General features: G+C 40.2%; 1 protein-coding gene across 1 annotated transcript in view; it reads left to right on the top strand.

The window, feature by feature from the left end:
- Positions 1-10,252: 10,252 nt before the first annotated feature.
- Positions 10,253-20,514, top strand: part of LOC310856139 (uncharacterized protein) — a gene marked incomplete at its 3' end in the record, with an annotated part of 29,394 nt that continues 19,132 nt past the window's right edge. The window contains exons 1-4 of the mRNA XM_083761385.1: positions 10,253-10,629; positions 11,966-12,067; positions 15,239-15,593; positions 18,950-19,173. Coding sequence (XP_083617511.1) covers positions 10,353-10,629; positions 11,966-12,067; positions 15,239-15,593; positions 18,950-19,173 — 958 coding nt within the window. The 5' untranslated portion in view covers positions 10,253-10,352. The remainder of the gene's footprint in view (positions 10,630-11,965; positions 12,068-15,238; positions 15,594-18,949; positions 19,174-20,514) is intronic.

Genomic DNA, 20,514 nt, shown 5'->3' with positions numbered 1-20,514 from the left:
GTACTTGAGTCATAGTAAATGTTATAGTAAAAGTATTGGAATTGGGAAATACTCAAGTAAATGTACTTTATGGTTACTTTCCGGCCACTGCTGGTTGCCGCCTCGGCTCGGACGACTATATTTTTTACTGTGTATAAAGATTTGTAAAATATGATGTAAATATAGAAGTCACAGAAATGCCTTCTTCATGCAAAATGTGTGCTGCCTGTTCTTATATTCTGCCATGTTTTCATTCAAGTGGTGGTGATCTTGTTTTTTTGTTTTTGTTTTTTTCATATTGTCACTGATTTGAAAGGATTAAACATAATATTTTATAATTATTGACGATTCTGTCTCGCTCATTCCTGAGCTGTTCAGTGTATACTCACGTCATAGTCATGTGACATCAGAGTGTGTATGTGTTTGATTGATTGAAATATGTATTAACAGTTTGCAGAATTTAAAAAAAAAAGTACATTTCAAGCACAAACTCAATACAAAGACTGTTAACTGTGAGTGGACGACCCAATTAAGCATTACACTTGTTTACAACAGGGTCCACATTGTTCAATTCATCAAAATATTTAGAGACATGTACAAATAGACATTTCTATGTAGCTAAAGAACAGAACAGGAATTCATCATATGGGAAGCAAAAAGGGAAAAGATACATATACAGTGAGGGGAAAGGGGGGGGATTCAGATCTTACAGAGGCCAGTTTCGAATTGCAGCCATCCGTAGGTGCAATTTGAGAGCGGTTTTGAAGGAGTCAAGGGATTCACATGTCTTAATGACTGTTGTGTGTGTGTGTAAGTATATATTTTATTAGTGCATCTATATAGCGCTTTGAAGCACTTTACAATGATTTAGTCTACTTGCCAGCCCATTGTGAACCCGGACATTTTTTGTACCGTAAAGTTTTGTTAGAAATGTCGAGTATATGGTTCCCCAGCATTTTAGAAACTGCCAGATGCTAACTTGCATAATTATGTTGAGCAATTGTCATAATAGGGGGTTATATGTGACCATACCATTAACAACCTATGTAAAGGCAGAAATGTCAAAATGGCATCATATTATCACACTATCAACACAGCCGTGTGTGCTGAGCGTTTCAGAAAAGAATATTTCCCAGGGTGCTTCATGGTTTAGGTTAACCCATTCTGACCTGAGATCAGATTCATACGAGGTTTCCGCCGGACACACACTGGTCTGATGAACCCATTCTGACCTGAGATCAGATTCTAAAAATGTCAGTCGCTCTTCGATTTTTCAAAAATAGCAGACCTACAAGCTCGTATCGCGCCACCGAGTGGCGCGATACGAGCTTGTAGGTCTGCTATTTTTCAATAGCTAAAGCATAACATGATGCCAACACCAAAATGGGTGCCCGTTCAGAATGGGTTCAAAGCAGAAATACTTTGTCCAAGGCCCACAGCAAACATTGTCTTGTAGCAAGGATTTTCAAACTACTTCCCTCAAAAGAACGCTTATGTTGTCGGCTCTAAAAAATGTTTTACCATCTTCCATTCTGGAGTTATTTATTGTAACACCTGCTTTTGTCTAAAAGTGGTGTGTTTTTTAACCGAAGGTTGTCCAGTGTCCACTCTGGTCTGGAAATGGCACATTTGTGACCTGTGACCTTACTAGAGAGCCTGTAACTTTTTATTTTACACCTCTCCCGCTTAGCTGAGGCTGTGGTGTTGTAGAGGAGGTCTCTGTTGAGTTGAGTTTTTGGTCCAGGATCCTATTTGTAAGGGATATTCTCTCCAGTGAACAGCATTTATCCATTTAGAAATTACATTTGTTAATGTTATAAATGTTAATGAAAATACACAAACATATTTTGTGTTGAATATTTTCATTGAAATACTTACCATATTGTGTTTTAATATAACATAGGCCTATTACATATATTACAATAACACATGAGTCATTCATGTTTCACACAATGGCGCAAACGTGTGATCAGATTTGCATTTATATTGTAGGCTATTATTTATGTTGTTATAGGCCAGTGATTTCTTATCAAGACCCATTATTTATTCTGCAGAAACACTGAGATAACAAAAAAACAACGACATACTCTAATTGTTTTGACTTATTGCCGATGTTTAAAATATAGCAAAAACATCGTTTTGAGCTTGTAGATTGGCTACTTTTGCTCCAACCTGTATGCAATGTGGCCCTCTGGAGTGAGTGTGGAAATATAGTGGCCCTCTCTCCATCTTCAAAGTTCTCCACCCCTGAAATAGGTGACACTCCACAGTACAAGGGTAGGCTATAGGAAAATGTGCCAAGCAGCCAATTAAGTGTCCAATTTGTGAATCAATAGCCATTTTACATCGGTAAGTACTCTAGTATACGCCATTTAAAAATACACTTCATAAATGCATTTTTAAATGCATGTATGACATTTAAAAGAACACATTCATTACGAGGTCTCCTCAACCTCTTATTCTGAAGGCCTTATCCGATCCTAGCTAGCTTCCAACCCGGAAGTAAACAGGAAGTGCAATCCTAGCTTAAAAGACAGCTGTCTGCAGCCAGACACTATTGGTCCGTCCATAAAATAGTGAACAGACGTTTTCTTGACCCAGTTGGACGTGTTGAGGGACAGTCTGCCGTTTTCAACCTGAAGACACAACGAGGACAACCCAGATAGAGCTTTGAGACACCAGAACTTGACTCTAACTTGTTGAGAAGACAGTGAGTAAATAACTATTATAGTATCTGTACAGAGTAAACCTCAGCTCTGGTCCATAGCCCTAATGCAGTGCAGAATTAGCATTAGGGCTATATGGACCAGAGCTACTGCACATGTAAACAGCTGATGCCTTCTTATGTCCAGCTGAGCTTTGAGGGTCTTCTGTGTAAACACAAACATTGAAGATGGAACTGTGTAAACACAAACATTGAAGATGGAACTGTGTAAACACAAACATTGAAGATGGAACTGTGTAAACACAAACATTGAAGATGGAACTGTGTAAACACAAACATTGCAGACAAAATTGTGTAAACACTAAACAAAAACAAAAGTATGTAAACACAAACATTGTTGATTTGAAGACAGCAGTGAGGACGCAAATCGTGATTGGCCGGCGTGAATGGGTGGGAGACGTGCTATTGGTTGAGACAGACGATGTATGATGACATGATGATAGGTGCACCCCTCACTTCACACAGGTGTGATTTTTGAGTCCAGCTTCTGGGGTGTGTGACTGTGTGTTAAATGCCATTGACAATGAATGGACAATTTAGAGACATTGCGTAACAAACGTTGACGAATGTGAAGGTGAGGACGAAAATTCGCATTGGCCGGAATAAGATGATGTATAGCCTATGATGATTGAGCACCTCTCACTTCACACAGGTGTGATTTCTTTGGCTTTGGCAATGTAAACAACTATTTCATCAATGTAAACAACTATTTCATCAATGTAAACAACTATTTCATCAATGTAAACAACTATTTCATCAATGTAAACAACTATTTATTTCATCAATGTAAACAACTATTTCATGCCAATACAGCTCCTTTTGAATTGAACTGAGTTACCTAATATTATTGTTGTTCTTGTTGACATCACTGTGTCTGAGGCCTCTTTTAGACGGCGACGATCTCCATATAACACGTCAAAGTCCCGTTGCGTTCTCATTTTTTCTTACCCTTTACACGAGAACGCACACGTTATGATATAATGTGCTATTATGCTATACTGGCGATAACGGGCTGCCAAATAGACAGGTCACCCACGTACAAGAAGAAGACGCAAGCGGCGCAACACTGCTCTGGGCGCGCCACGGGATGATATATATTTATTAAATAAACGCTGCTGCCGCGGCTGCCGTCTATCACAAGGCTTTTTATTTACATCATGGTTTTACATTCAACATCGCTGATGAGCAGCACTTTGTAGGCGAGGAGGGAGGCTTGTTCAGGAACTCCATTAGGCTATATCATAATGATATTGCTCTGCATCAATGTAATAAACATATGCGCTGTGAGCCAACGTGAGCCATGATGTCATAAGTTTTGCGGATTCACTGTTTTGCCTGTTTATATGGAGACCATAGGAAACGGCGTTCTCAAAGATTTCCACTCTGGGAGGCGGTTTCACTTCGTTGCGTTTTCACCTCCTGAGAACACGGTTCTCGTCTAAATGACAGCAGCAAACGATACTTTATTTTGACGTTTTATATGAACACCATCCTCGTGTAAATAGCACCTCAAAGTCTTCATTCCCTTGCATGGTTTAACTTTCAGAGCAGTGTGTGGAGTCCAGACTGCAGGTGAAGATGAACTATCCAGACTCTTCCAGGGACATTTCTATTAAACAGGAGGAACCTGAAGACCACACACACCTCGGTACGTTTCATTCTCTCTCTCTCTCTCTCTCTCTCTCTCTCTCTCTCTCTCTCTATCATGACAATGTTTATATCTCGACATGCATATAGCCGTCATTACTGTATTCAACAGACGTTGAAGCTTGTAGGTCTGCTATTTTTTATTTTTTTTTTAGAATCTGATCTCAGGTCAGAATGGGTTAATCAGACCAGTGTGTGTGTGTCCAGTGGAAACCTCGTATGAATCTGATCTCAGGTCAGACTGGGTTGCCGGCTATAGCGATATTCTTGGAAAGATTTTGGTCATAGTTGCTCAGTAAGGGACAGGTCGAAATTTAACCCATTCTGACCTGAGATCAGATTCATACGAGGTTTCCACTGGACACCAAAATGTGGAACGCCCTACCAACAGTCATTAAGACATGTGAATCCCTTGACTCCTTCAAAACCGCTCTCAAAGGGCACCTACGGATGGCTGCAATTCGAAACTGGCCTCTGTAAAATCTGAATCCCCCCCCACCCCCCCCCCCCATTTTCCCTCACTGTATATTGTATCTTTTCCCTTTTTTGCTTCCCATATGATGAATTCCTGTTCTGTACTTTAGCTACATAGAAATGTCTATTTGTATGTCTCTAAATGTCTGTATGTCTTTAAATGTTTTGATGAATTGAACAATGTGGACCCTGTTGTAAACAAGTGTAATGCTTAATTGGGTCGTCCACTCACAGTTGACAGTCTTTGTATTGAGTTTGTGCTTAAAATGTACTGTAAATTCTACAAACTGTTAATAAATATTTCAATCAATCAAAAAAAAACACACTGGTCTGATTAAACCCATTCTGACCTGAGATCAGATTTTAAAAAAATGTCAGTCGTTCTTCGATATAAAAAAAAATAGCAGATCTACAAGCTCATATCGCGCCACTCGGTGGCGCGATATGAGCTTGTAGGTCTGCTATTTTTCAATAGATAAAACATAACATGATGCCAACACCAAAATGGGTGCCCGGTCAGAATGGGTTAAGTAGGGATACCCCTGGAGGAAATGTATGTGCCCTGATATGAAATACCATCACCCCCCCTCTGAATGAAAATTAGAATCCAGTCCCCTCCCCAAGTGATTAAACAAAAATGAAGCAACCTCCCCTAACGTGACATATCTCAGTAAAAAAATATGCCTAAAACCCTCATCTTTATTTCAAACTTAAACATCAGTAAAAAGTAGTTTATTCTGAGAAAATAAATTGTCATAGAGCGTCCCAGTCCCGCCCCCTTTCATAACGACGCCAGGCCCAGGAAATAATTCCCAATGCATTTTCCCCATAGACATTTAAAAAACTATTTATTTAAAGACAGTTACGCCGCAGGCAAAGTCAACTTGAGTTGTGACAAATCATGACAACCAAACAAATAATTACAAAGAAGAAAAACAAACAAAAAAAGTGTTGTAACCTGCCGTTTTTTTCTGCTTTCTAATCATTTGTTCGGCCCAAAAAGGTTTGGGCCGAACAAAGTTTGTTGTCATGATTTGTCACGACAAGAGTTGGCTTTGTATACGAGGCTTAAAAGGTCTTTAAATAAATACTTTTTGAAATGTCTATCTGGAAAATGAACAATCATTTCCTGGGTAGGGGGCGGGACTGCGACGATTCTAGGCGTATAGACACCTAGAATTGCGTGGTTGGTACACAAAATGTGTGCAGGTTGGTAGCTCTGCTCTATTCATCCTGTTTTTTAATCCTGATAAACAACGATTATTGTCCCATTCTTAATCCAGTGTTGACTATCATGTTCTATGTTTCTGCTCCTAGACGTCCTGCACATGGCTGTGTGTAAAGAGGAGGTTTCCCCTAAACAGGAGAGCAGCCCCAGTCTGCTCCAGGAGGAACCAGAGCCTCCACACATTAAAGAGGAAGAGGAGGAGCTACTCCAAACACCAGAGGAGCCTGCTGGATCAACGTTGACATTACGAACAGTGAAAAGTGAAGATGGGGATGAAGACATCTCTTCACACTGCTCTGAAGTTGAATCTGACACTGAAGTCACTGAAGACAGTGATGATTGGGATGAGACCAGTGGAGGTCAGTCGACTTCAAACATCAGCTCTATAAGCAGGAAGAGACAAGGAGACGCAGAGGAACCGAGATCTCAGAGTCATCAACAGTTTAGCAAGACTTTAACTCAGCCAGGAGAAACATGCATAGACGTCCTGAATATCACAGGGAAAAAACAAATCTGTAAACATTGTGACAAGAGTTTCAAATACTCATGTCAACTGAAGATACACCAGCGTGTCCACACTGGAGAAAAACCTTTCCGTTGTACACTGTGTGACAAATGTTTTGCTACGTCAAGTTCTCTGAAAACACACCAGCGTATGCACACTGGTGAAAAACCTTTCAAATGTAAACATTGTGAAAAGAGTTTCAAATACTCATGTCAACTGAAGATACACCAGCGTGTCCACACTGGAGAAAAACCTTTCCGTTGTACACTGTGTGACAAATGTTTTGCTGTGTCAACTTCTCTGAAAATACACCAGCGTATACACACAGGAGAAACACCATACGACTGTAAACTCTGTGACAAGAGTTTCAAATACTCAGGTCAACTTACGACACACCAGCATACCCACACTGGAGAAAAACGTTTCCGCTGCACACAACCTTTCCGTTGTACACTGTGCGACAAATGTTTTACTGTGTCAAGTTCTCTGAAAGCACACCAGCGTATCCACACCGGAGAAACATATTGTACACTGTGTGACAAATATTTTGCTACGTCAAGTTCTCTGAAAACACACCAGCGTATCCACACTGGAGAAAAACCTTTCAAATGTAAACATTGTGACAAGAGTTTCAAATACTCTGCTCAACTGACCACACACCAGCGTGTCCACACTGGACAAAAACCTTACCGGTGTACAACCTGTAATGATAGGTTTTCCACGTCATGTTCTCTGAACAAACACCAAGGTGTCCACATTGGAGAGAAACTTTACCACTGTACACATTGTGGCAAGAGTTTGAGAGTGTTAGGTAATCTAAAGACACACCAACGTGGCCACGCTGGAGAAAAACCTTTCCACTGTAAACATTGTGACAAGAGTTTCACTTTGATTGATTGAATACCTTATTAGACAGACATGCAAACGGCAACAAGACACTTTGGGCTGTATTTTGCGTGTCTTAAGTACCAGGTCTTATTACTTAACTTAAGACCTGGAAGCGTGGTCAATGCTCTTTGGCCACTCAGAATAGCCAAATGGCATTGATCACGCCTCCAGGTCTTAAATGAAGTAATAAGACCTGGTACTTAAGACATGCAAAATACAGCCCTCTGTCTAAAAGGACCCAAAAATAAGTCCTTGCGGTCTAATTTCCTTTTCGGGTCCTATGTAATCAATTCATAAACAAGATAACAAAATTCAATATCATCGCAAAATGTAAAACACTATGGGCCCCATTTTAGCTCACTGGGAGGATCAAAATTAAACACCTGTATGTTGGTATGGGAGGTGGACAGTGACTGTAATCTGTTATATTGAATTTGTACTGATTTATTGATTAATATGCTTATAACTGCTGTGTTCTGTATGGCATTTCCTATAATAATATGTCCTGCAGTTAAAGAAAGTTGTAATTATTTAAATTAGGCTATAGGCCTATCACCAAGATGGAATCAGATCCACTATTGGGTAGTAGTAAAAATGATAACATGCATCTATAGATCTAAGAGGTTCTCCGTCCTAACATCGTTTGAGTATTGACAAAAAATGTTTAGTTAATATTATAAAATCAGAACTGAACTAAAGCAGGGCAACTATACACTTATTCTTATAGTTACTGTACTGTACTATTACTCTGTATACTTTATTGTAGTCTACTGTGCTCTGTACTTGGATTACATTTGGAAAGAATCTTTGAGAAATGACAGAGTTACCGCTTGGGTGGCCCAGTTCCAGCGAGCCTTCCCACGTCCGAAACGGCCGAGAAGTGACGGTTCGGGGGTCCCCGGAACATCCAAACCCCCAGGAACACACTCAGGGGGCCTGCCCTGTTTCCGCGAGCCTTCCCACGTCCCAAACGGTTGAAAAAACGACAGAGTTATTGTGTTGCAGCTTTCCGTGCTCGGACAGACACAGGGACACGCATACATACATTGGGGGACACACATAGCTGCGTAATGGAGCGGAGGCACCGCTCAAATACAACACCTTGGATCTAGACAACTTAATAGATTCAAAATAACGAGCTGGAGTGCATTTCTACTAGGTATGGATTTGTATTTACTCATTCACCGCCGAGATTGTACATGATGCCTTTGGAGTGTGGTGTGGTAGAGGACGTCTCCCCCAACGTGTGCATGCGTGTATCATGACACCTGCTTCCAAGGACCATTTTTGTCCAGCGTTCACTTTTTCTTTCCGCACTGGAAGGCCCTCCACACTTTTTTATACCTCTCCCGCTTAGCCCAGAGTGTGGTGTTGTAGAGGAGGTCTCTCCGGATGCTTAGCCCATTCTGACCTGAGATCAGATTCATACGAGGTTTCCGCCGGACACACACTGGTCTGATGAACCCATTCTGACCTGAGATCAGATTCTAAAAAATGTCAGTCGTTCTTCGATTTTTCAAAAAATAGCAGACCTACAAGCTCGTATCGCGCCACTCGGTGGCGCGATATGAGCTTGTAGATCTGCTATTTTTCAATAGCTAAAGCATAACATGATGCTAACACCAAAATGGGTGCCCGGTCAGAATGTCAGTATGTCAGTCGAGTTCAAAACATAGAACCGTTTTTTTTGTCCAGCGTCAAATTTGTTACGGCCATGCACTTCAGTGAACAGCATTTATCCATTTAGCTATTTTATGATGGCTATTTTTTATGATATTAGGCCTACTTTTTATTTTAATTATCTTTTATTTAATTTTAACATTTCATTTACATAAAGTTACAAAATTCAACATAATATACAAATTACATTTCCTAACTAAACAACCCCAACCCGACCCACGACCCTTCCTAGTACAAATAACTATCAAATGCATTATTATTTTTTTTACAAAGAAACATTGTGTTGTAGAGCATCGTTTTAAATGCTTCATTTATAGTTTTAATGTGCAAATCATATCATATTTCATTTCAGTTATGGTTTTACATGATTATATTAATTTTACGTTGTGCTTTGTACTTTACATATTCCATAGCAGGAAGAAGATACATCTTATTTATACCTGCCCCTATCATTTTAAAAAAACATCTAATTGATGCTGCTATAACCCTATAACCATACATTTATATTTCACCATGATTACATCAAATAAAAAAAATAAAAACAACAAAGACAAAAGACCATAGGGCTCAACAACACTGAGGGAACAAAATAACACATATCTAATATTCCAATTCATATTTTATAATTTTTTTCCTTTCTAAACACTTTCTTAAACTGAAACACTGCAAGTGAATAGTTTTTCAATGGATTCAGTTTACTCTAGAGGGTACTCTTATTTTGAAGAGATCGTCCACCGGAAGTCTTAAATCTATTCATTAGATCTGCTCACTAGACGCTGCCGTAAGCACACTAATACTATCAGCAGCAGAGCAAAGAACGAACGGAGTTCAACGGACATGAAACGGAGAGAAAGTCTCATAATATCAGTTTTCAGCACAAACCTTCGCGTGTAACTTGTGTCTGAGGTCGTCTTTGCTCCACATTCTGTGTAAAGAGGGACACTAGAGGCTGGCACGTGGAGGAATTTACACACACAAAGTCTGTTTGTTTTGTTGTGGGCTAATGCTAATTATTAATGCTAAAGCTCGTCCGTCCGTGATAGTGAACGGTAGCTTGGACGTGTTGAGGGACAGTCTGCCGTTTTCAACCTGAATAGTGGACAACCCTCATTATGGCCAACAAACGAAGAAATGCATATGATGCAGCTTTTAAATTAAAGGCAGTCGACCTGGCTGTCAAAGAAGGAAACAGAGCTGCCGCACAAACCCTTGGCATAAATGAATCCATGGTGAGACGTTGGAGATGCCAGCGTGAAGAACTGTCTCATTGCAAAAAGGCGAAAAAAGCTTTCAGAGGCAATAAAAGCAGATGGCCCGAACTCGAAGACGTTCTTGAAGAGTGGCTGAACACACAGAGCGCGGACGGCCGAGGTGTTTCCACCGTGCAGATCCGACTGAAAGCCAAAACAGTCGCCACCGCAATGAACATCGAAGACTTTAGAGGTGGACCATCCTGGTGTCTCAGGTTTCTGAAACGAAAAGGACTGACCATCGGGACTTCTGGTAGGCTGGTTATATTTTAAGTAATTTAGCACTACATTTTACATTTGATTTTTGCCATTGATATTGCCTCGTTAAGTGATGCGCTGGGAGCGCGCCGTTTATTTCTGCAGTGTAGCCTACACGTTTCTTCGAATGCTGTTAAACATGTTAAAGTTTGTTTCTGAAACGCCTATACATACAGTACAGAGTACAGTTTACACAGCACAGTACAGTAGGCTACATGTTCCGTATTGCACTACATGGTAACACTTGAATAAGTTATGCAAATATGCAACTTTTTTGTTAAAATGTTAATAAAATGGAAGCTTCCACCAAAACAGCCTTCTCTTTAACGGAATACCAAACTACTCGCCCCCGCAAAGTGTTGTAATGTTAACTAAATTAACTAGTTAACAGTTAATTTAGTATTTCCCTCCCTCTCTGAAATCTGAAATGATATTGTATACAGATTTATTTGATTGTATATTAGTCAATCTCTATACTCTTTAAAATTAAGAAAGAATAACATGTCACAGAGACGGTCACTGCTTAATTAAATTAATTTAGGACCTTCCTTCTAGCAGTTAATTTTGTGTTATTAAACACTTTTCTCCTGATTTAGCCCATTTTTTGTAATGGCATCATCATGCTATTATGCCTGTGGATATGCAGAGTGAACTTAACAATGATAAATTTATATGATAATACCTTTTATATAATCAGTATAATAGTGGGGTGAGATGGAAAAGGGGCGAACGTACCTGGTGCAGAAACCTTTACGGTAATTAACATTAAAACACCTTTTCCCTAAATTTGGCTGGTGCGGCTTATATACAGGTGCGCCTTATAGTCCGGAAATTATAGTCCGGAAATATTTTTTGAGTTACTCCACTGCACCTTCTACCGATATTGCCAAGAGAAAACCCTCATAGCGAAGATTTTTAGTTTTTAATTTATTTTTAATTTTACAGCAAAAAAATTAAGAAGGAATATCCAGCTAAAGGTCCAGCTAAAGCCTGACATGGTTCTGCAATACAATAATCCCGAGTCCGACCACTAAATTAATGTAATCTCTCTGACATGCACTTTGTTTTTTTTATTTAAAAAAATAATATTTTACAGCAAAGAAATTAAGAATGTCCAGCACGGTCCAGCTAAAGCCTGACATGGTTCTGCACTTTGCAGCCACAGCGCTCTTTCGCACAGATATCGTACATGCAAACAGATCATCCCATAAGATTAGAGATTACTCCATGCTTAGGCCATTTTGCCCTAACCGACTGCCAATATTATTGTTATTCTTGTTGACGTCACTGTGTCTCAAAGTCTTCATTCCCTTGCATGGTTTTAATTTCAGACCAGTGTGTGGAGTCCAGACTGCAGGTGGAGATGAACTCTCCAGACTCTTCCAGGGACATTTCTATTAAACAGGAGGAACCTGAAGACCACCCACACCTCGGTACGTGTCATGTGCTCTCTCTCCCTCGCTCTCTCTGTCTCCGTCTATACGATATTAGCAAAAATATCACGACAATGTTAAATGCCATTGACAATGAATGGTCAGCTTTGATTGCTGTGTTTGTGCAGATTTTCCACACTTAGTGGAGGCATGCGTCATCTCAAGTAGGGATGCACCGATCCGATACTCGTATCGGAGATCGGCGCCGATCCAGGCTAAAATTCTAGATCGGGTATCGGATCGGTGGCCGATCCATTATCCGATCCGATCCGATAATTATGTGTAATTACAGTATGAAAACAACTCTACCTCCTCTGTGACACAGCAGTGTAGTATTGACAGTATAACATGTGGAATGCAGCCAGGCTAGTGTGTGATAAGAAATAGTTTTCCATTGTAAAAGAGTTTAAATAAACTAATAAACTAATAAAGGTGAACTCCCAATTAGAGCTTTATAGATTAATAAAAAACAATGCTGGTCTCTCCTAGTCACAAGAGAGGACCAACCAACTTATTGTACAGTATGCCTGAGATCAGATTAAAAAAATGTCTTCGATTTTTGTCAAAAATAGCAGACCTACAAGCTCGTAGCGCGCCACTCGGTGGCGCGCTATGAGCTTGTAGATCTGCTATTTTTCAATAACTAAAGCATGACATGATGCTAACACCAAAATGGGTTCCCACCCAGAATGGGTTAAGTTGTATGAAATACTTGCCAATAATATAGTGGTTGCAACTATTAAGTTGTATGAAATACTTGCCGTTAATATTAGGGATGCCGCCGATTAATAGATTTTCCGATTAATCATCGCAGTCTCCGAAATCGATTTTTATATATATATATATATATATATATTTTTTTTTTACTAGCCAAAATATAGGCTAATAAGTAAGGCTACATGATATATCGAACATGTACCTTCATCAGAGTGGAGAATATAAGTATAAATCAAGTTGAGCAAAGCCACTCTTCTCTGCCCCTCTCTCTAGCAGACACAGTTAACGATCGCATGTTAAGTGCCTGCCAGACAGACAGACAATCGGATGAAATGAAGGCAGGTGTAGAGTAGAGTGTAGACTAGTGAACTGAACATGTTCTCTTTATATCAAGTACTTCATACCAGCCCCTTATGAAACTACTCCCCAAATCCAAATGGATTTCATTTTCCATCCTGAATGGCAGTAACTAGCATACAATGAGAACTGAGAAGATCTCCACAAAGGTTTACTCATCAAAACTGATTATAAAACTGTAACCATCAAAGCATGCACTCAACATTATATGGTTATGTGACCATGGCATGTGCATAATTTTGGGGTGTGGGTTCAATTAATCAATCATTAATCGGCAGAGCTGTCGACTATTCGATTTGGCTGATGGTCACTTTGTGGCATCCCTAGTTAATATAGTGGTTGCAACTGTATTAATTGATTGCCAGAGTCATTTGTCATTTGTATTGTTGTCTAAAATATTAGTGCAACTTTCATTCAACTTTGACCCCTCTATCACACGGTAGCCTACTATGTTTTTTGTGTCCATATCACTACGCACAAACCGGAACTACTTAATATTTCACCAAAACCAGAGCAGAACTCCCACCACGGGACTCGGGCAATCAATCAATACAGTTGCAACCAATATATTAATGGCAAGTATTTCAAACGGATTAAGTAAAACAATAATGACCTGCCCCTTTTTAAGAGTGGGTAGCTGATGGATTTCTGTATACAATATCCCCATAGTCCAAAGCAGAGAGGAATAGTAACTTCCTCCTGCGGGATCCCGAGGCGTTCCAAGGCCAGTGTGTCGATGCAATCCTTCCATCTGATCCTTGGTCTGCCCCGGGGTCTCCTCCCAGTAAGACGGGCATAGAGTACTTCCCTTGGGAGACGCTCGAGAGGCATCCTAACCAGATGCCCGAACCTCTTAAACTAATAATAATAATAATAAACTTTATTTGTATAGCACTTTTCATACATAAATGCAGCTCAAAGTGCTTCACAGGGCAGGACACAAAAATAAAATACAATAAAACACAAGTAGTTAAAAAGATAAAACAATAGCAGAGAACAAAACTGAATATAAGAGCATAAAATAAATAAAAACACATAAAAAGAAATACAAAATTAAAATAAAACTCAACTAAAAGCAAGGGTGAAGAGGTGAGTCTTGAGTTGAGATTTAAAAATGTCTACAGAGGGTGCGTGTCTGAGCTCGAATGGAAGTTTATTCCAGGCTGTTGGGCCATAGAAGCAAAAAGCTGCCTCACCATACTTTTTTGTGCGCATTCTTTTAGGCACTTCAAGTAGGCCAGCATTGGAGGACCTGAGGGGGCGGCTAGGGACATATCTAGGTAGGCAGTCACGGAGGTACGGAGGTGCGAGACCATTGAGAGCTTTATAGACAAGTAACAGAATTTTAAAGTCAATCCTAAAAACAACCGGAAGCCAGTGCAGTGATGCCAGAACTGGAGTAATATGTTCTCTCATCTTAGTTCTAGTTAAGACTCTAGCTGCTGCATTTTGGACAAGTTGTAATCTGTCAGTCGTATTCTTAGGGAGTCCTGAAAAAAGTGCATTGCAATAGTCAAGCCGAGAAAAAACAAAGGCATGGATTAACGTTTTTGCATCGTCCAAGGACAAATAGGCTCTGATTCGTGCAATATTTCTAAGGTGAAAAAAGGCAATCTTGGTAACATGATTAATGTGTGAATTAAAATTCAATTCAGAATCAATAATAACCCCCAGGTTCTTTACTGTACTGTTACTTTCTACAGTCAGGTTGCCAAGTCTGCTAATTATTGATTCTTTTTGCTCGCTAGAACCGATTATAAGAACTTCTGTCTTATCCTCATTTAACTTGAGAAAGTTCTCACTCATCCAACATTTGATGCTATGGCTGATAAACTGGCTCCTTTCCAGGCGAAGAAGCAGCGACTCTACTCCGAGTCTCTCTCGTGTGACACAACTTCTCAAACTATCGCTAAGCCACCCGTCAGAGGAAACTCATTTTGGAGTTGGACGCTTGCAATCTTATTCTTTCAGTCATGACCCACTATAGATTTTAATCTATCTGCAATACTAACGTTTTATATCACGATAAACGATAATGACTATGGTCCCATTCCCAATCCAGTGATGATTTATCATGTTCTATTTTTCTGCTCCTAGACATCCTGCACATGGTTGTGTGTAAAGAGGAGCTTTCCCCTAAACAGGAGAGCAGCCCCAGTCTGCTCCAGGAGGAACCAGAGCCTCCACACATTAAAAAGGAAGAGGAGGAGCTACTCCAAACACCAGAGGAGCCTGCTGGATCAATGCTGGCATTACTAGCAGTGAAAAGTGAAGATGGGGATGAAGACGTACCTTCACACTGCTTTGAAGTTAAAGTTGAATCTGACACTGAAGTCACTGAAGACAGTGATGATTGGGATGAGACCAGTGGAGGTCAGTCGGCTTCAAACACCAGCTCTATAACCTATATAATAAGGAAGAGACAAGGAGACACAGAGGAACCGAGATCACAGTTTAGCAAGACTTTAACTCAGCCAGGAGAAACATGCATAGACGCCCTGAATATCACAGGGAAAAAACAAATCTGTAAACAATGTGACAAGAGTTTCAATAGCTCATGTCAACTGATGATACACCAGCGTACCCACACCGTACCCACACCAGGAAGACCTTACCGTTGTACAACGTGTAACAAATGTTTTAATCAGTCAAGTTCTCTGAGACAACACCTGCTTATCCACAGCGAAGAAAAATCTTTCCACTGCAAACATTGTGACAAGAGTTTCAATACCCCGGGAAAACTGTTGACACACACGCGTACCCACACTGGGGGAAAACCTTTCAGCTGTACACTGTGTAACAAATGTTTTGCTGCGTCAGGTTATCTGAAAGTTCACCAGCGTGTCCACACTGGAGACAGACCGTTCCACTGTCAACATTGCGACAAGAGTTTCAAAGACTCATATAATATGAAAAAACACCAGCTTGTCCACGCTGGTGAAAAGCTTTACCGCTGTACACATTGTGACAAGAGCTTGAGAGTGTTAGGTAATCTAAAGACACACACTTTCCACTGTAAACATTGTGATAAGAGTTTCAGTTTGATTGTTTGATTGATTGAATACTTTATTAAAGAGAAATGCAAACAGCAACAAAGTACAGTCAAACGGTCTAAAATCATCATGCATCACATTCCGTGCTCACTTTCTCAGCCAATCAAATAATTTCTGTGGTACAAACACACAACGCTGGGCATAGGAGGCGCTAGCGCCACTCAACAATAACGGAATACAATATCATCTATCATATAACGGGTCATTTCGAGGAAGCGTTTCGTTTCAGCCTTCTAGTCGAGCGTAAAGGAACACCTAATCAAAACAGAAATAAGCTGCTCTGTTCTCCCAGAGTGCGCAGCTGACTGGGTTGCTAGGCTAGCGAGTTTCTAGGGACATTTATGGTTGTAGTGGCTACATCTGTTATTAAAACTATATGTTGTGTGGGGAGTTAATACAGACACACTCATATGGGAAGAGTTAGTAGGCTACTGGGCTATTACAAAACCACAGGAAGAATGGCAGATCTGATGCTGGACATGCATTATTTGGATAATGTCATTTAATCTGATCATGCAAAAGTAGGAAACTAACTAAACGATATGTGTACAACATCTGATAATGAAATAGTGAATTGATCCGAATCCGATCATGCTTATGAGTGATGGAATGAATTGTTTATTGTAATAGAATTGTGGAATTAGTCACGACTGATTATTATATGCAGATAGTTGACATTGCATTTCAGTATGTTTGTAAAATGACCCTTTTTAAAGTGATGATGGGAGAACTAGACTACCCTAACCCTAACCACACCAAAGGGTCCAGACGGTTTTAGCGTTAACTCCTTGCAACCGTTCGTTTGGACCCAAGGAGTTGCATGGTGACCCTTTGGTGTGGTCAGGGCTTAAAGGTCAGCTGGACATCAGACGATTTACACACACTGTTACAGACTAGTGATATTGTTTTTGGATATTCTCCAGTTAGACTGTGTGGTAAAAATCATGGCTTTCTGATCAGTCTTTCAACCCTGCTTCCCTTAACCTTAGGTGGTGCCTTGGGACCCTTTTTATGGCAAATCCCAGCCCTGCAGGGCAGGTGATATGAGCTCTCCATGTCTGCCAACTAAACCATGGTCAAAGAAGGAGAATGAATACACATAGAGTAGGTGTGGGGAGCAAGTGTGTTAATACTAATACAGAGACACTCATATGGGACGAGTTAGTATTACAAAACCACCCAGGAAGGAGACAGATTGGCAGATCTAATGCTGGACATGAACTATTTGGATAATGTCATTTAATCAACTGTATCGATCATGCATAAGTAGGAAACTAACTGAACGATAATGTGTACAACATTTGATAATGAAATGCAGAAGTGATCTGATGCTTATATGAGTGATGGTGGAATCAATTGTTCATTGTAATATAAATGTGACTGTGTGTAACCGATTGTTACATGCAGATAAATGACTGATTATTTACTACAGTGTGTTCGCTGTTCATGTTTATTTAAGGCTGGTTTCAGTGCTATTTGGCATGACCCTCTACCATACTGTAAAGTTGCAAAAGCATATGACGCTGCATGTATGCATTAGGGACAAAAGAAGAATTTTCACAAAACGGCAATTTTCATTTGCTCATAAAACCTTCATTCTTTCCACTTAAAAAAACATACTATACTTTCCCATGTCCGTATAGGTCCAAAGTTCACGTGTAGAACTTTCCGTGCATTTTGATCAAAGATCCTGGGAGGAGATGCATTTTAATGGATTTTAGTAAGAGCATGAAACTTGTTCTGCATGAGGAGACGCATGTGTATCGAAGAGTCATTGCCAACAGTTCATGAGCTATGCGTGGTCAAAGTTTGCATTTTCAAATTGAGTGCTATAGCGCCACCCTTTGGCCAATGGTTGTGGGCTTCCTCACCGTTTGGCATGGCTCTCTGCCATACTTCCAAATTTCACAAAAACCAACTGCACGGTTCAGCAAGAACATCTATATTCGCGGAAGGAGAAGAAGAAAAAAAACTAACAATAACAATAAAGGACCAAATCCCTTTCAGGACTGATTTGTCCTTTAATAAAATGAAAACGTAGTCCTATATTATTTAATGACATAGCCTACATATAGGCCTCCCTACAACATGGATAGACTGTACAAATATATTAAAGTTGAACTCATGTTGATTAGGTGATGTAATGGTGAAACAAACGGTCCAAACACAAACATTAAACGCCATTAACAATAAAGAGTCAATATGACGTCATGAGGCACATTTCCCCGTCATTGTCAATGGCGTTTACAAAACAAACATTGAACTAAACAGACACACATTAAACCTGTATATATAGGAGGGGCTGCAGGCGTCCCTCAAAAATACATAGGCCTAGCCTATCATAAATGCATTTATAAATAAATGTCTTTAAAAAAAACATTAATTACGACGATCTTATTCTGATGGCAACCGCAACCTTATATTTGCCTGAAGTAACATATTTGCTGACAGTACGGAGCTGAGAGTGAGAGTGACTATAGAGTGGGTGGAGACTAGTCCTCTCCCGGGGTACTGGTTATGGGGTGTTCGGAAATAGCCCCCCTAACGCCTATAGCCCACTGCGGTATTTCCGAACGTGCCCATATATGTAAGCAGTAAGCACTGTTGTTCTGTCCACTGTGTCCAGTCAGTTTTGTGTTGAGTTTAGCCAGGAAGCGGAGCAGAGGACTGAGTCAACCCATTTACCTCATCAAGACCCCAAAATGTCAGCAAGTAAAGTCACATCCCAAACGGTAAAAGCGGGCCTTAAGTGTAGACCGGCATCAGAGTGGACCGAAGTTAATGGATTATTTGGGGAGATATCGTCGTCCGAGGCCGACAGCTTTTCTGCCGCTACATCAAAGGAGCAACAGCCAGAGGCAGAGATCTACCAGCGAGCCATGCTGAAGGAGCCTGTGATCAAATTACAGCGAATAGTGGAGGAACAGATCTACCAGCGAGCCATGCTGAAGCAGCCTGTGATCAAATTACACCGAATAGGTGCGTGCATGTTTTTATGTCTCTGTATATCTTTGGAGAACTAAATCAACTGTAGAAGCACTGTCTGTCTGAGAGAGGGGAGAGAGAGACAGAGAGCGATTTGCTGGATGATAAAAAATATTGACGACATTAATCCAAACGATAATCAAAAATCCATGAATAAAAACTTAAAAAGGGTAGGCCTACAATACATTAAAATATACAATACACAACGCAAAATCCCTTTACGCATACAACAGATGTTTTATATTGCTAAAAAAAAGCGACAGGCAGGCATGTAACATGTATATGCAAAGTTCCTCTGTTAGTGCCTTTTTCTGTTAGTGACCAAGAAAAGTCCATAAGAAGGACATCTGGAAAGCCGTCGGAAAGTTGACTAATTAGTATACGAGATGTTTTTAGCCATGTTTTTTTATTGATTGATTGATTGATTGATTGATTAACAGTTTGCAGAATTATAGCACATTTCAAGTAGCCTACAACTCAATACAAAAACTGTTAACAGTGAGTGGACGACACCATAAAGCATTACACTTGTTTACAATAGGGCCCACCATTTTCAATTCATCAAAACATTTAGAGACGTAGCCTACGGATATACACAACTATATAGTCAAAATGAAATCATCATAGGAGGTAAAAAGGGAAAATAAACATGCAGTGAGGGGGGACAGGGGTGGGTGGGGGATTTGTGCCAGTTTCGAATTGCAGCCGTCCGTAGGTTTTTGATTGATTGAAATATTTATTAACAGTTTGCAGAATTTACAGTACATTTCAAGCACAAACTCAATACAAAGACTGTTAACTGTGAGTGGACGACCCAATTAAGCATTACACTTGTTTACAACAGGGTCCACATTGTTCAATTCATCAAAACATTTAGAGACATACAAATAGACATTTCTATGTAGCTAAAGAACAGAACAGGAATTCATCATATAGGAAGCAAAAAGGGAAAATATACAGTGAGGGGAAAGGGGGGGGGGGGGTGGGGGGGATTCAGATCTTACAGAGGCCAGTTTCGAATTAATTGCCACTAATAAATTGATGTACGAGTTCCAATCTTGTTTCAGAACATCCCACTCCACTGACACATGCCTCCTCTATTTGAGCGACCACATCAAACACGAGGTGGATGCTGGAAAATACTGCGGCATGGTCATGCTGGACCTCCAAAAGGCTTTTGACACCGTGAACCACTCCATACTGGTTAACAAGCTTAGAGCTATTGGTTTTGATAGCACATCAGTGAGCTGGATGCAATCCTACCTGGAGGGGAGAGAACAGATGGTGGAGGTGAAAGGAACACTGTCCCCCCCTCCCAGTGAGCTGTGGCGTTCC

This window comes from Protomyctophum parallelum, assembly GCF_964188405.1.
Source record: "Protomyctophum parallelum genome assembly, chromosome: 3".
In the NCBI taxonomy this organism is placed as follows: Eukaryota; Metazoa; Chordata; class Actinopteri; order Myctophiformes; family Myctophidae; genus Protomyctophum; species Protomyctophum parallelum.
Note: the sequence above shows the minus strand (reverse complement) of the source record. Positions and strands in the feature narration are given on the sequence as shown.